The following is a 17274-nucleotide window of genomic DNA, read 5'->3' as shown; positions in this document are numbered from 1 at the left end:
CATTCCATCATGGCAAAAGTTCACATGTGGCAGAGGCAGAGGTGGGAGAGTTTATAAAATCTTTCTTTAAGACTGAGAAGTCATGACCCACCACCTTTTGCCCCAGAACCTTCCCCACAGACCACCTCAACACCAGTTTCTTGAGATCACCCCATAACTGCACTCTGTAGAGAACCTCACTCCTTCAGAGGATGACTTCTATCTGCTTGAAGGAGTTTGCTTTTAATTTTATGAGGTGTCAAGACAGTGTTAAAAAAAAAAAAAAAAAGGAAAAAAAGAAGAAGAAATATCCAAGAAATTATTACCTGGGGAGTTTGGGTGATTTGCTAGCTCGACTGATTTTGGGAGATTTCTTTGCTGCCCAGTCATCACTCAGTTCAATATCGCTGGAGTCAGAGCAGTTGCAGCTGTCAATCACAGTGGAAATCAAGCTGTTTCCATAGATTTCATCTATCAAGACAGGCCCCAGAAAATGTAAGTGGTGCTTCAGAAAACTGATATCAATTGCAACCATCTGCCATCAGAAGCATAAATCCAATCCACAGGCAGCAGTTGAGATAAAACCATGCAGAGAAAAATGAACCATTCTTCACCCTGCCTAGTATAAATTCCAAATTCCCAATGATTTGAACCTGAGTGAACATGATTCAGAGGGGTGAATTGCAACTCAAAACTGATATTAAAGAATATTTTCTGCTCATTATCAATCTGTTCCCCACTGTTCAAAATAGAAGAAGTTCCCTTTTGTAGAGCAGAAGAGACAATGGTATAATTTCAGAGGCTTGAGCCCAGGTCATGCTAAGATTTTCTTTAACTATTGAGGATTTAATATCTAAGTCTTTCTACATCATTTTTTTACACAGAGCAACAACTCAGCTATACCTGCTTTTCCATCTGTTTTAGGATCCATGATGACAAACTCCGGCCGCAACTTGCTAATGCGACGTCCCTTCAGTATAGGCACCAGTCCCCCGAGGTATTCCAGGTACAGAGTATAACATGGACCGCCAACCTCTGGGTCATCTTCTGTCCGCTTCATCGTGCAGTGAAGCCGTTCATTACCAGCTGTTGGGTAGCTGACAAAATCTCTCATGTTGTTTGGGTCTGGGATAGGAGGCTTAGTTAAATGAAGGAAAGAAAGAGAAAGTTTCCTATAGGTTATTGTGTTTTTTTTCTCCTGTGGTGACTTAATCCCAACACAACTAACTGAATATGAACCCAACTCTAACTTGGCAGTTCAAAATTAGTACAGGTTACTGCGTGAGTTATGCAGGACCCACATGCAAGACAGAGTAGCTGTGTATTATTTAGTTAGGTCAAAAGCAGCTGTACACAGAAAATTGGAACTAGTTACATGAAAAAGGAAGGTTGGACCTGTGATTAGATCACTGAATTAGACAACAAACGTATCTTCCAGCCTCAGCTTCTCCTTTTTAACTTGGGTAATATGGTCAAGCCTAAGTCTCAGAATATCTTGTCTCTTGGTGGTCCTCCAAGTGAACTTGGCCACTCAGGTTCCCATTCCTGGTTAGCACCAGTACATGCTAAGCCACTACGCTACAATGATGTCAGCTGTGGAAGAAGCTTGTACTTCTTGTACCACTTCCAAGCACATCACCCATCTTTGCTGAGGGCCTATTTGTGTGCAACATGAAGAAATATGAACACAAAGCTCAGGGTGGGTTACTTTGCCCTGCTTGCGCACACGCTGTATTAATCCATAAAAAGCTCAGTCCTAAAGCAGTAGATTGCTTTTGTATAATGTAGTATAAAATAGTGTATAAATAATTATAATGCGTATAAAATAGTATTAATGTATATAAGTCAACACAGTTTCTTTCAAAATGCTAGTACAAAGGAAAAAAGGAGGGGATATAGGCTGAGGAGTGATCTGTGATGTAGTGCTCAAGCTGGAGGTGGAAGAGGAATGCATTCAGGGAAGACGGTGCCCTTTCAGGCACTGGAGGCACAGCTGACAACGTTGGTGGGAGTATGTGCCTGGGGGAAAGCCAGGGAAAGTATGGATCAGTGTTGAGGAGGCTCCAGAAACACCCATGAAACAGCAAGGAGGGGCACGTGGCTTCTGGGAACCCTGCATCAGCCTCTCAGCTATGCAGCCCCCCTCTAGGAGCTGACAGAAGGGTTAGTGGCAAGTACATTCTGCTGTACTGCCTCTGAGTGATGTCATGGCTCCCAGCCTTGCTACAGCCAACAGCTGCCTCTGTCCCATCCTGTCCCGTCCCATCCCATCCCACCCCATCTTATCCCATCCCATCCCATCTCATCTCCTCCCCAACACCCAAGCAAGCATCACTGAAATTCTAGAGAGCTTCAGGGGTGGCTCTGGGACAACATGGAAAGCATCCTGGGGAGAAATAGGCATGCTAGAAAGAACTGAGAACCACTGGTGTGTTAAATGTTCTGCATTTGATTTGAAGATCGAGGAGTTACGGTTACAGCAAGGCATTTATTCTTCTCTGGCAAATGAAATGTTTCATAGTTGCACAAATTGCCCTCATTAGCAGTACCCAAATGGAACTGTGCTGCATCATTATTTTACAAGCATAATTTATTCTCATTTTAGCTGGGCCAACTCCACTGATTTCAAATTAGTTATTCTAGCTCTGCGTTGTTTTAACAAGGATCTGAAACTAGCTCAGGAGAATGCTATTAACACATATACAGAAAATACCTAACACAAAAATACATGTTTGAATGTAGGGCATTTACTATCTAATGCCCTAGTTTATAGGCTGTGATAAAGAGTTCAGAAATCCTGAGATATGACTGCAGGCAAAACCATGAAACAAAGGGGCTGAGCAGATGGCTCTGCTTGTGGTACAGGAAAAGGCATAATATCCAGTTCATTTTCCACAACACTGTTGGAACAGTAAGGTTAGCAGAGCTCACTGTCAGCAGAAATGTCCGGGCAGCCACAGGTCTTAAAAGTGTAACTTTCCTGGCAAAACAAGGACTCATGTAATAGGTAGGAAGGCAACAGTTTTACAGCTCTGAATCTCTCCTGTGACTGTGACACAGACTTATCAACAGTGTGAGCTGCTTCAGAAGTTTTTTTGTCACCAGCAAATTTTACCCTTGGGATCTCCTTGAACAGGCCATCCCCATGGAATAAAGTAGATCAGTATGTGTGAGCCTTCTCTTGAGATTTTAATAGGCACCAAATAGATTAGTGGGCTCTTGAAGAGGACAGGAATGACCCTTAATCAAGCTTTTAAAATGGTAATTACGGTAAATGTAATATCTTATCATTTAGCCACTGCCACTTAGTAGCACCATGGGAGGGAAATCAAGCAACCCTTTCCTCTTCCTCACACACACACATTTCTTTCCTTTTACCTTGATTGTTGGTATAAAGGCAGTGGTGAGGTATGAGCAGAGCCGAGGGGGCAGGGTCAGTTTGCTGATATCCTTGTCATCCCGCAGGCAGCTAGCAATGGTCTGCTGGCACAGCAGCTGCAGGCTGGAGACCCTGTGCTCCACTCTGACAACATACAATGCAGGTCCGGAAGCCATCAGCAGGCGCGAATCTCTGTGACCCCAACAGATGGAGATGATGGGACGCTGCGTGGAAAGGAAAAGGACACCACTTTAAAAGAGCCTGTACTTGCTTAGAGATAGTTGCACAGCAAGTGACCACATGAATTCAACACCAGCCACATCACACCAAGTCTTACAGAAACTTAAAAATGCATAAAATTGCCCCCAAAAAGGGAGAAGGATGTAAACACCTGAAATTACCAATATCAGTGGTTGATGTTTATACAAGGCTTTTTACTCGCAAGGCTTAAAGCCCTTTACACAAGGAATTGTCTATCAAATTCATTGGAACAGGTTGTTCAGAGAAGCTGTGGCTGCCCCACCTCTGGCAGTGTTCAAGGCCAGGTTGGACGGGGCTATGAGCAACCTGGTCTAGTGGAAGGTGTCCCTGCCCATGGCAGGTGGATTGGAACCAGATGAGCTTTAAGGTCCCTTTCAACCTAACCACTATATGATTCTATTATAAGTGACTTTCAAGTCACACAATGTTAAAAAGCAGAATCTTTTGATGCCATATCCAGATGACTTTTTCAGTCATCTAATCAACCCTCATCCATTGGTAATGGCCCACATTTTACAACTGAAAAGTTAAATTGTATACCCAGAGACATTTAGTAAACTACTGGACAAAATACAGACAGCTTTCTTGTCTTACACTGAGACTTCTGCTGCACAGTATCTCTTCTGAACTATTCCCAGAGGAAGCGAACTGTGGAAAAGCACCAGGAACAAAAGAGAGAATGGCCTTTTGTCTTTCGCTTGCTACACTCAGAAATGTCTAAATTCATGACAGTAAAACCAGTCAGGAGCAACTGGTACTAAGTGTCAGAACATGGAGCAGAATTAACAATAAACAACTCAAATGCTGTTCTGAACATTATTCCCTGCTGCATGAACATCAAGAGTTCATGTGAGGATACTGAGCTGTGCTTGCAAGGAGCTCTTTAACCTCTTCTAAACCCCATCTTTTTCATGTAAAGCACCAGTCTGTTGTGACCTCCTACAGCCCTATCACTATTACTTTTGCCCTTTATAAGTGTTAGCTGCATCCACCTCTCATCTCTTGCTTTCTCTTACAAAGCATCTGTATTTGCATATATACACACAAAGTGGATGGAATTTCAATCCCATAACTGCTATCTCTATACAAATAACATAGAATAAAGAAGAAACTCTCATGTCATGAAGAATACTGTGCAGCAGGTTGTAATCAGTAAACTACAAAAGGTTTGCTCTTCCTGTGGAGGGCTCTCTCCTTTTCACAATCCATGACACTCAAACTCTTAACCAAACATGTTTTTAATCTGAATTATGAACTGTATTTACTGAAAGGTCAAGGTCTCTTTGAAATACGTTTGCTCTTCACAAGGTGCATAAACCAAGAATTAACTATACAGAAGACAAGGGTCAACGCACCATCAAGAGTAACTTTTATCCACTCCTCTCTAATAATATGATACCAGATAGCTGGGTTAGATCAGCCTAGAAGTTATAAATCTCGTCTGGAGAAGAAAGCTTTCCCTTTAGTTACAAATTCAAGATGCTTAAAGGTGAGAAATTGGGACAAAATGTTTTTATGTGAATGATATGAAACAAAATGTAGCTGCACAGTACTATATCAATATATATCATCAAGATACAGGGTTGGAAAAAATAACTTTTTCAGAGAAAAACCTTCCCTCCTATGTCATCTTATCCTAGATTTACATTTTAAGGAAAACACTGGTTTTAAAGTGGGAGGAATGAAGAAGCTTCATTTTTAGAGCATCTAGGCAACACCACACACACACACTTCCATGGAGGCACAAACCTTCAGGCTGACTGATATGCAAATAGAAAGTAGCTACATGTGAACTGTGTGATTTTCACAGTAATTGCTAAAGGCATTTTGTAGTTGAGAACTTCAAAAGAATTGAGAAATCCTTTGTGTACCATTGATAATTATTACACAGTTTGTCATAACCATAATCTGTGGGACAGGGTCTTAAATTTGATGGGAGATCACATAAAAGATACCTTACTGATTGGTATTTTCATGATTTGAGAGTTTGGCTCAGCCCTCATACTGTTGGGCAGTAATGAGACAGTTCAAGCTTGCAAAATAAATGCAATTGAAAAGGCACTGACACAAGTTAGGTACCTGCCATATCTAGTATATGACAGCCTGATAAAGGCACTAGTAGAAGTGACCCTGATTTCTCCAAGTACTGAATTCTGCACGGGCAGAACTATCTACCTGATCATTACCATGGGATCCAAACTGCATCCTTCTGTTCACCTTGCATCAAGTAAAGCTTACCTAAAAATACAGTGAAGGAACAAAAAAGGATGTGACTTCACACACAAATCTTTAATTACTGGAAAGAGTTTAATGCCAGAAGAGAAGTCTAATATCCCAGCTAGCATAATACAATATAGCACACCCAGAGAGCCCTACCATGAAGTCTAGTACTGCAGCTGCTATAACCCAATATATCATACCCAGACAGGCCTCTCTTCATCCAAAGAGAGTCAAGTGAAACCACTTCTCTCCTCAGATTACTGCTGCATATAGAGAACAGCAGAGATGCAGATACTACTAGGGCAAGAACATTTGCAATCTTAGACATATTCCCAAAGAAGAGGTTTTTCAGAAGCTTTGAAACACTGGGTAGGACATCTGGCAACACAGCACTGTGGAGCTCAGGAAGAGTAGAAAGTTACGAGTTGAAAGACATGGCCTCACTGCATGATTTCACCACAGGCAACCATAGTTCAGCCATCATTTAAGCTTCTGAATATCTGATTCCCTTATGTTCTGTTTACAGATTTTTATGTAAACAATATGTCAGTGGCTGCATGTTTAAATACACACACACACAATAGCTACAAGAGTTGTACTGTTTGTAAATCATGGCACCTCTACTCTTTATTTAGTCTTCTTACACACCTCACGTTTTAATATTTTCAATCTCATCAAAGAGCACTTGTACCATATTGATTTGTCTTTGTTTACTGATTCACCACAGATGCCTTGCCTTCCTTTTCTATGGAATGGGGGGACCCACAGTACTCAAGCCTAACATCCAGCTACATTTTCTTTATGGTGAAAGGCTAAGATTTAAGATGAGGTTCAGGGAAAATTAGTCTGTCATTACAAGCTTGGAGAAAGAAAAGATCACCCAAATGCCAGATCTGACCTGACCTTTAAATGTACTGCTCAAATAATACTTTTCAATGACTATGCTTCCCACTCTTTCCCTTGACAGTCAGGGATATGAATCAATTACTGCAGCAAGTCAGTTATGAGCTGGCCACCTTTCCTTCCAGACTCTGCTGAGAAAAAACAATTGAATTCCAACATCCAACATAAACCATCCATTTATTTGCACTGTTTTAGCAAAACAAAGAAGGAAGGAAAAAAGTTGTTGATACCCATACTGTATCTGTTAGAAAATGAACAAGCAGATCCCAGGACAGAAAAAATTACTTTCCATGTTTGCACACTTTTATTTTTCTGCTAGGAACATGGAAATGCAGCTACAAATATAATGTCTAGTGAGAATTTCTAATCTCACTTTGCATATAAATATCTTGTCAGATTTTTAAAAATCTCAGCACAAACTGTAAGATACCTGAATTCCTGGGTTTCCATACAAACACGTAAGAAAAAGACATGGAAACATCCTTGAAATTCTACATAGAGATAGGATTCAGATCTATTACAATTATATATTAGAAATAATTGGCTAAAGGACAATAAAATAAGATGCTGTATCAGGAGAAATACTGACTGAAAACCCATCTCAAAAAGTGGCAAACAGGCAGCTCTTTCACCTTGGTGGGCTTGAAAGTCTACATCTGTTCAAATCTTTACCCCCAGCTGGAATGTTGACTCCCTTTAGAAAAGCACATGGGAATGGATATTCCTGCTCAAAGCTCTGTAGTTGCTTCTCATAATTCACTCATCTGTCTCTCTTCAGGAGAAAACACGATTTATATGGCTTTAATCACTTTTATGCAGCTCAGTCAATGAAAACACTGTTCAAGCTGATTCGTGCTGCCTGCTTTGAGCTCAGAAATCCTGAGCCACAGGGCCTGCTGCTGCTTGGACTAATCCCTTATCTTCTGACACTGGGAGTCCCACTGGTAATGAAAGAAAAATGGTATTCCAGAGCAGAAAGCCCAGCAACAAGAGGGATTTTTCTCAGGAGAAAGAACCCAACTGCAAAATAGTATCTAGTGAATGGTATGTGTAAATAAAACTCTGATGTCTGTTGCCTGCTCACTCTCACTTTGCTGATGTGGAGATGAACATTCTTCCCTCTCCTTTTCCCAGAGAGAAGCTGGATGGTACAACAGCTGCAGTGCCCACACAGCTCTTGTGAATTGTGCATGCGCATCTCTGTACTGCCACAGCATTCATGGCTGGCTGCTGAAAAGAAATGTAACTTCTTCATTCTTCTGTTCCCCACATTAACAGTGGGAATAATATTAACTAGTAGGGATTGAAGGTGCTAAAAGCAATGAAGGCTGTGATGTGGTCAGAAATGACACTGCTCTGTGGCTTTGTTTGATTTTTTATGCAGATGTTTCTTATAGCCTCTGTCTGATTGGGTTTTGGCTTTTTTTTTTGGTTGCGGTTTTTTGTGTGTGTGTTTTTGTGTGTTTTGTTTTTTTTTTTTATTTGGCTTTGGGTTTTTTTTTAAGATTCTAATACAACAATGAGATTCTATTGTAGCAAAATGAGTCATTGCTTAGACAAATGTCTCCATTTTCCAGTCCTCATCACAATCCATTTCTGCAGCAATCAGAGATGACCTTATGGCCTATATGGAAAATATCACAGTCCTTATTGATGTCCCAAAGAATGTTTCACCACGTAGTTCTAGACAGTTGCTCTTGTTCCTGTAAGACAATAAACTCTTCTTGAAGCTTTATTGTCATCCAGTAACAACTAAATAGGATTAATTTCTGGTGATACAAATACAAGGCAATGTTAATTCAGAAGCAACAAAACCTGAACACTCTGTGTGAAATAAAGGAAGAGAAAATAAGCAAGGTCAGTTCATCTGGTTAACACAAAAGGCAGCCTCTTATCTCAAAGCTTTCTGATCTGAATTTAATCTGAAATTGCATCCTCCTTCTCAGCCTTAATAAAATAGCTTTTACACAACTACCACATTTCTGCAGGATCACATCATCTTAAATCTATCCATTCAGATGCTGGGACATTTCCAGCTGAGAAGCAGCTGTGAAATGCTGTGAAGGCTGCTGCTGAGAACAGCAGGTTTAGAGCAAGAGGGTCTTCTCAAAGACTCCTGGAAACCTCTCCAATAAAGATTTAGTGTTTGGTATACCACTCTGAATTAGGGTTTAAAAATATTACAGTGATAAAAATGCAATTACAATTTTTCTGCATCTAATTCTGTTGCTTATACAACTGATTCCGGAACATGCCGGGCTTAGTTCACTCTCATCCTTCATTGCACTTGAAGTTTAGTATGTTCTTACATCAGTTACATAGTGGTATAAAATCATAAGCTAATGTGAATATACTGTAGAATTATATGTGTACAGATTTGATCAGCATCACGGTTTCTAAGTCCATGTTCTTGTTCCCCTGGTCTTCTGTGGGACATATAAAAAAGGAAATTATAAAAAGTGAAGAAGGAACCAAAATACAAACTACAAGTTTGAACCATTAGACAACAAAAATTTCCCAGGTTTGTTAAAGCTGGTAGTTAAGTAATTTTGAAGTGATCCTGTAGAAGACTCCTCTGTTTAAAGCTTAAATGGGAAGACAGGAAGCAGCTGTATCCACTCAGGACCAACAGCAGGTACAGTTAGTTGATATAATAAAGACCTGCCTTCACATCCAACAAGAAATTCTGAAGTGACAGAACTGGGTCACAGTGTTTTAGCAAGACTGTAAAACACTCTTGAATGAGTTGATTATTCTCATCCCTGCTTGATGCCAGGGAAAGGCTGTGAGGGTTTAACAAATAATGGAAGAAACCAACATGCCTCCAAGAATAATAAAAAGAAAAAAAGACCAGCAAGGCAGCCTGCTGTTGTAATCACAGTTTTAAATGTTGAAAAAGCAGGACCATGAAAAAACTGCCAGCTACAAGAAATGGGTATATTTTTGGTACATCATGTTGGTGTTCATGTACACAAGAGTCAGTTTAGTAAGAGCTAAGTTTTACAGAATTTGATAGTATATTTTTTGAATAGTTATCAGCTGATCAACAGCCTTTAAGATATGCTCTCTGTATTAAATAAGTAACCAGTATGGAATCTTTGGAATCACAATATAGATCCAATTTTATAGAACTACTTCCAACAAGATCATGGAATCATAGGATCACAGGCTGGTTTTGGGTTGGAAAGGACCTTAAGATCATCTAGTTCCAATCAGGGACACCTCACACCAGACCATGCCACCCAAGGCTCTGTCCAACCTGGCTTTGAACACTGCCACAGATGGAGCATTCACCACCTCCTTGGGCAGTGGGTTCCAATACCTCACCCCTCACTATAAGATAAAAGTCTGGTGTGACTTTCTGAAGACTCTTCTGAAAATTTCTTCCCATTCTTTCAAGGTTCAAACATGATTCCATGTGGCAGAAGTTCCATATTGGCCCAACCCGTACCTTTTTTCCATCTCTTTCAGCTTTTTCAGCTCTTTCTGCTACATTCTGCAAATACATTCTTGCAGCATGTCAGGGTGGGAGGCTGATGCCTCAGATCAGGGAAGAAGTGAGGCTGTAATACTGTGATAACTTTACCACTCTGTTTACGAATGTTATTTTTCATGCAAAGTGTTCATTTGGATACTTCTAAAGAAGTGTGATTTCCCCATCTAGGGTTTTATAGTCAGCAAACTAGGTTTATGAAATATAAATTCCTATACTGAAGGTAAGAGCTTACGAGAGTTAATCAAATGAGGCAAAGGATGCCAAAGCTGTCTTGAAGATGGAGGGGAAGATGGTGAATAAAACACCTTGAAGGGAACCATGACAACAGTCATCATCAAGATGACTAATCTGCAGTACCCAAATCTATCCTACCTTGGGGTCTGCACTGACTTTATGTTAGGTAACATTCCAGCCAAGTTGCATACAAATCCTACATCAGTTTAGACTGAGTTTTATTATAAACAGTAAAATCTCTTGTTTCCTGAATATCCTACCAAAGACAGGACAGACAAACAGCAGAAAAAGAAACAGTTCAGTATACTTTACTGATAAAATTTTCAGACATCTGCTTTATCAAAGAATTGGGACAGAGGACCACATGGAAAATCAGTTGTGCATCTGTAACCTACTACTTTCTATGTTTGTTTCTGCTTTACTTTTTCTGACTATTCAGAACAATGCTCATTTATAATAAATTTGCTTTTCCAGTCACATTTGCTTGTTTCAGAAGAAACAGTTTTGGCAGAAGAATTTGAGATGAGGAAATTATTTTCTTCAATTAATTTCTTCAATAACCAGTGATGATTTTTATAAAATCCCATTACAAGGCTGACTATCATGGTACAGAAAACTAATTAATTTACTCTGATGAATTACTGGAACCACTGACTCACTGTCATCTCTGCACACACATCTTTGGAGTAGAGGCAGAGAATAACAAAGTTACTAGCAAGAGTAGTTTTTATCTGGTTTTGTTAGTAAATCAAATACTTAGCAATGTTCTAGCGTACCTGTCGCTTAGCTGGTAATACTGCCAGTCCAGCATTCAAATACACAGAAGCATAAAGTCCACATAAACAGAAGCACACGTCCTTCTGAAAGACCCCTCACTTCCTCCTGAAGCTAAGTAAATATGAACTTATGTGCACTAAATAGAGAGAATGAACACTGAGTTAATAAGAGGAGTGGCTCTAATTTTAGGCAGGTTTACGCACACAGTTTTTCCCAAAGAAACAAGACTCCATGATTGTGCTATTAAAGGGGTGATTGTTTACCCCCTGGCCCCTCTCTCCTTTGCTTCCAACCTGGCTTACAACTTCTGAAGCTGCTGGCTTTTCACCTGAAGTTGACAATGGGGAAAGAAATCTTCATGATACTAAAACACTGCATTTTCAGTGAAAATTAGCAGCTGGAAAAAGCATAGAGGCTCATGTTAATATTTCCACTACAAGAGATACTGCAGTATGGACTTGGAAGTTACCTGTTCTGTATGACCTGTCAGTTGTCCTGTAAGTACTCATATAATGGCAGAATAATTAGCCCTTACATGTGTCACATTATGTGCTTTCTCCCAGCTGATTACGTAGAGAACTGAGAAGAGCTGAAAACATGAAAAGCTGAAGTGATATGGGGAGAAACGAGAGGAGATGAAGGTAGTAGCTGGTGCAGTGCTGTGTTTTGTCTTTAGTCTGAGAACAATGCTGATAACACACTGATGTTTTAGGTGCTGCTCAGTAGCATTTACTCTGATCAAGGACTTTTCAGTCTCATGCTCTGCCAGTGACGAGGGGCACAAGAAGCCAGGAGGAAGCAGAGACAGGACACCTGACCCAAACTAGCCAAAGAGGTATCCCATATCACAGCACATCCTGCCCAGCATATAAACTGGGGGAGAGTCACCCGGAAGGCCAATTCACTGCTCGGGTCAGGCTGGGTATCGGTCGGCAGGTGGTGAGCAGTTGTATTGTGCATTACTTGTGTTTATTGTTTGGTTGGTTTTTCTTTTCATTTCCCTTTTTAGTTTTATATTCTCTCCCCTTGTTAATTCCCTTATCATTATTATTATTAGTAGTAGTTGTTTCAAATTATACTTTAGTTATTGGACAGTTCTTATCTCAACCTTTTTATAGTCTTTCAATTCTCCTCCTCATCCCAACCAGAGGGAGGGAGAAGAAGGGGGAAGGGGAGAACAAGTGGCTGAGTGGTTCCGAGTTACTGGCTGGGCTTAAACCACAACAGATGCTTAAACCACAATTTGACTTCACAGCTTGACACTAGAGTGTTACACTGCTACAACAGCTAACATGGACATACTATATTGTGGTACTAAAGAAAGAGAACAAGGTGTGCTTTTTAGCTGGTCTGGAAATAAGCAACACTAGTATAAATATGTTTTCTCCAAAATCAATCCAGAGAGGAAAGAGCTGCGCTACTTTGCTCAAAGGGATATGTTTAAGACAAGAAAGCTGTGCTTTAAGTACCTAAATCAACATTAGATGTCACTGTACGTATTTAGGTTGGCTTTAGAGATCATAATTTTAAATATTACAAAACTAAAGAATTCTGTCTAAATTAGAGTGCTAATGTTAGTAAGCACAGGTTAATGCTAAATATAAGCAAACACAAAAGCTTAGCAGCTGGTTTACTATGTCATCCTTTTGTATCCATCCCAGATCAGGGTACTGAAAAAAAATGTAATAAAGGGTATAATCATTAAACATAATTAAGTAAATGTATCTACAGCATTTTCCTTCACTTTTAGATTTCAAAACTATTATAAATTCAGTAAGTGTCACTAGTAAGAGTCAGAAATCAGAACAGTCATTCCTATTTTGCAGAAAATGAAATAAACTGTAGAGATACATTCAGCTGCGTTCTGAAATATCAGCAAAGACCTATGAAGCTTTTACTCCTAAGCAGCACACAGACCATGTGTTGACATTTACTTGTCAAGTAGAATGACCTAAGTTACAGTAAAAGTCTGTACAGAAAGTGGGAACAGAAACAAGACTTTCTGATTCAACCTTCTCCATCTGATGCCATAAAAAATTTAAATACTGTATCAGATCAACTGGTTGTACATTAGAAAATTACAGCAATAACAAAGGGAGACTAATCTTGTAGTTGTGACACTGGACTTAGAATATTTTTGTCTAGCTCTTGGCTCTACTTCAACATCAAGCAAGTTATCTAGCTTTTTTATCCTTAATCACTCCAAAACAACAGAATTTCCTCTTTCTATCTTGCCCGTTCATGGCCCAGTGATTTTGGGAAATAGACTGTTTCTTTTATATACTTGGCACAAGACCTAGCACAGTTGTCTTTTGAATCAGATGCACTCTTGGATGTCTACCTTAATGCAAACAATAATTATTCATAGTGCATTTTTATCTATACTGTATACTAGAGTGTGTTCCGGATGTTTTGCAACTGTTTTCATATTACAGGTCTATACCAGCCAGCTAATGTGGGAAAAACATGTTGGAAAAGCATTGAGAACTGACTTAAAAAATACCTCCTACCTGCACAGGTGTCTCCAGAGTGTAGATATGTTCCCCACGCACATTGTAGAACTTGACAAGTGCGCTTTTCAACAGGGAACCATTGCTTAGGTCAACCAGCTGGCTTTGCTTCTCCATGCCTGCTACTGCCAGTAAGTCTCCTTGTGTACACCACTGCACCACCACATCTGAAATCACAAAGATGGTTTGCAATGATCACTGCTTAGAATCAGTAGGAATGGCACTTCCAGATGCTGCAAAGTGACTTGGACAACTAAATCATGCTCTCAAAAGTTACTTAAGTACATAGAAACCTAAATCCTTTCATTGAAAGCAATGTAGCATAGTAGCATATGTGCCACATATTTGCAGTTCCAAGAATGAGTCTTTTTATTCTGTAAATTGTAAAAAATGTGGAAAATACATACATTTTTCTGTCTCTGTGGTGAGTCTAGAATGTAATCAGTGGTTTCTCCTAAGTACATGAGGACAAAAATTTATTAGAGATGTTTAAAATTATGTGGAAGATCCTATGCACAGCTTCAGGGGATAAATAAGTGGAATCAAGTTAATACAGAGATTAAGAATATAAGGAAGAAGTTTGGGTATATTATTTGGATATTTTATATATAAATAGTATATATATTTGGATATATTATTTGGATATAAGGAAGAAGTTCTTTACTGTAAGGGTGGTAAGGCACTGGAATGGGTTGTTCAGGGAAGCTGTGAATGCTCCATCCCTGTCAGTGTTCAAGACCAGGTTGGACAGAGCCTTGGGTGACATGGTTTAGTGTGAGATGTCCCTGCCCATGGCAGGGGGTTGGAACTGGATGATCTTAAGGTCCTTTCTAACCCTAACTATTCTATGACTCTGTGATTATATGAAGAATCTTACTAAGAGAGCAACAAAGAGTATTTGTCTGGAAATGCCTACAGTGAAAAAAAGCAGCATAGCTGTCAGTGTCTTGTGTTCTCACTGGCATTACTCAATTACAGTTTAATATTAATGTCAAACTAGAAATACTTTTGGACTTTTGTCCATAATTACATATGGTCTCCATGTCATAGGTTTTCTTTTGACACCTGACCTGTGGAAATCTACTCATCTGCCTAGCAGGAGTTTGGCAGAAGCACGCAGGGATTACTTAGTCAGATATGATCAGGTACTTCTACTAAAGGCACCTCACAGTGAGGAACACCCATACCTTAATTTGGGGATTCTAATTTCAAACCCTTACATCTTCCAGCTCTTTGTCAAACTTCAAGAAAAGCACTAAAACAGTATTTTGTATTTCTGTTTGTGTTTCAGAGGCAGATTTGCATATGCAAGGAATACTGAGCTAGTCTTTAAACCTTTTTACTCTTAAACCAGAGGTGAAAGGCAGCTATTTTGTGCTAAGACAAAGTGAAGGTAAAGACAAAACTTTTGTGCTCTGGGATGCTCAATCTGCCAAGAACCTTTTGAAGACATCTGTGGGCGAGAAGCTGTCTTCAAATGAAGAAGCAGGAGAGAAATGAGAGTTGGCAGGAAGGATCTCAAAATTGTTTCAAGTTGTCAACTTGTCATTTTCTGGGACTTTCATGTGCAATTTAAAATGGTTTTGTATTATTTCAACTTTCTGATATTTCTCACGGGAATTATGCTTCTGTACATATCAGAGACAAGACACATGCTTCTCAAGATATTTTTTCCTCAGCTAGGCTTTGTATGGCCCTTTTTTTTCTCTTAGCTCTCAGCCCTTAAGTAGTCTACGATGAGATTTAATTCATCTTTCTCAGAGAGTATAATGCTAGGCACGCTAATGACTCCATTAATGGCAAGCTAAAGAGGCAAGGTAATCGATTCCACTTTTGGTAACTGGATTAACCACACAGCTACCAAAATGATACATGTCTTTGGACACATGACTTCGGGTAAAGCTTTCAGTCAATCCCCATACAGAGACGAGTGATTATTGTTTCCAACGGTTTTCTCCCTCTCTCTCCCACAAAACTCATAGAATTAGGCTGCTGTAAAGGCAGCATGGGGTGGATGTGGGCTGCAGCATCCTGCATGGTTCTACAACACGTTTACACTGCCAACAGGGTCTTCAATGATTATTGAACCTTGACGTAAAATAGCTCAACTCATCACTAGGTCTCGGAGCAAGCACAGAGATTAAAAGTGAGGTAATGATATGCAAGTGAGTTGGTGGATCAGTCATCCCTCAGTAAACCTTGAAGAGAGCTCTCTAACTATACAACAGCTGTGCAGGCAGCAGTAGTTGTAGCTAACTAGTATAACTAGTAGATGTAGCTCAGCAGTTCCACAGGTAGCAGTGCACTGTCAATCACTGAATTAAAAGGTGTAAATAAAGAAAGGATACAACTGAACAGTTCAGGACCTCTACTAGAACTGACAAAACATCCAGACGTTTTCAAGCTGGATGAGAAGAAGAACTTGTATTTGAGTAATCAAATTCTCAACCAACAGCAAAAGTTTTTCTGTATCAATTTTATATAAATATTTCAAGTAAATGACAGCTTTGCACAGCTAGCAGAGTACCAAAAATTATACTGTTACTGTTCAAAATAGTTTTATCGTTGCCTGATTCAAAAATACATTGAGAAATCTACAGCACCCCATAAAGACAAGGACATCTGCTGAAGAGACCAGAAAGTAATACTTCCGGATTTCAGACAAAGCCACATGAATTAAGACTTGCAGACAATACTGAAGACCACACACCCTCAGCAGAATACCAAGTGGCTGGAAAGGATGGCAACCCTGAGCTGGGTGGTTTTGCAAATTCTTGCATGTGATAAAACCAGTAAAATTACAGTCTCATGAAAAATAGATTTATAAGAAGATACAGAAAATATGTACTATATGAAACTATATGTAAAATACTTTCCACTGTACAATGCTTCAAAACAACAGTGACATCCCAATCACCTTTCTTGCCTCGGTCTCACACCCCCAATCCAGCAAGATGTTGCACATTCTTTGTCTACTGATGAAAACAACGTAGTCCAGTTTACAATTCATAAAAATACTTCTACTCTAGCTGCACATTAATATTTTCCTAAAGGAGAGTGATGCAATTAAGAAATCTTTTTTCCATTTGTGACAGTCAGAGGAAAAGAGAAACAGGACAGACATCCCCAGCAAGACAGAGCCCTGCAACTCTAAACAGATAGTAAGATGGGGTTTGTTTCTCTTACTGTTTCTATCTGAAAGCTAGACTAAATGACTACTCAAGATTACCCTTACCCTAACTACTCTAATACAGTGAAGATGCTGGGCAGACCCATTGGTAGATGTGACACAAGCTTCTCTAAATTTGTTCAATTTTCCCAATTTAGGTGTCCTTCGGGCTGAAGAACTTTTCTGGATCATGGGGTTGCCTTATGATGCTATATTTTGCCAGTGATGCACTTCTTGTGTTGGCACAGATGGAAGCAAGAGTGGAAAAGAAACCTCAAAGGTGATTCTTTTACGCCATAAGACTACCCTACATAATGGATTACACAGAAACTACTGGGGTGGTGCT

General features: G+C 39.6%; 1 protein-coding gene across 8 annotated transcripts in view; it reads right to left on the bottom strand.

Moving 5' to 3' along the window:
* TULP4 (TUB like protein 4) overlaps window positions 1-17274 on the bottom strand; it is a 156650-nt gene that overhangs the window by 14213 nt on the left and 125163 nt on the right. For all 8 annotated transcript variants that reach the window (XR_008971869.1, XM_057406695.1, XM_057406734.1 and 5 more), the window contains 4 exons: window positions 13760-13926; window positions 3358-3582; window positions 883-1117; window positions 306-450 (listed from right to left, as the gene is read on the bottom strand). Coding sequence is in view for 7 of the 8 variants with exons in the window: in XM_057406695.1 (XP_057262678.1) it covers window positions 306-450; window positions 883-1117; window positions 3358-3582; window positions 13760-13926 (772 nt within the window). In the remaining variant the exon portion in view is untranslated. The remainder of the gene's footprint in view (window positions 1-305; window positions 451-882; window positions 1118-3357; window positions 3583-13759; window positions 13927-17274) is intronic.

This window comes from Pezoporus wallicus, unplaced genomic scaffold, assembly GCF_028554395.1.
Source record: "Pezoporus wallicus isolate ANWC-B61680 ecotype Strahan unplaced genomic scaffold, APGP_CSIRO_Pwel_v1 contig_3817, whole genome shotgun sequence".
In the NCBI taxonomy this organism is placed as follows: Eukaryota; Metazoa; Chordata; class Aves; order Psittaciformes; family Psittacidae; genus Pezoporus; species Pezoporus wallicus.
Note: the sequence above shows the minus strand (reverse complement) of the source record. Positions and strands in the feature narration are given on the sequence as shown.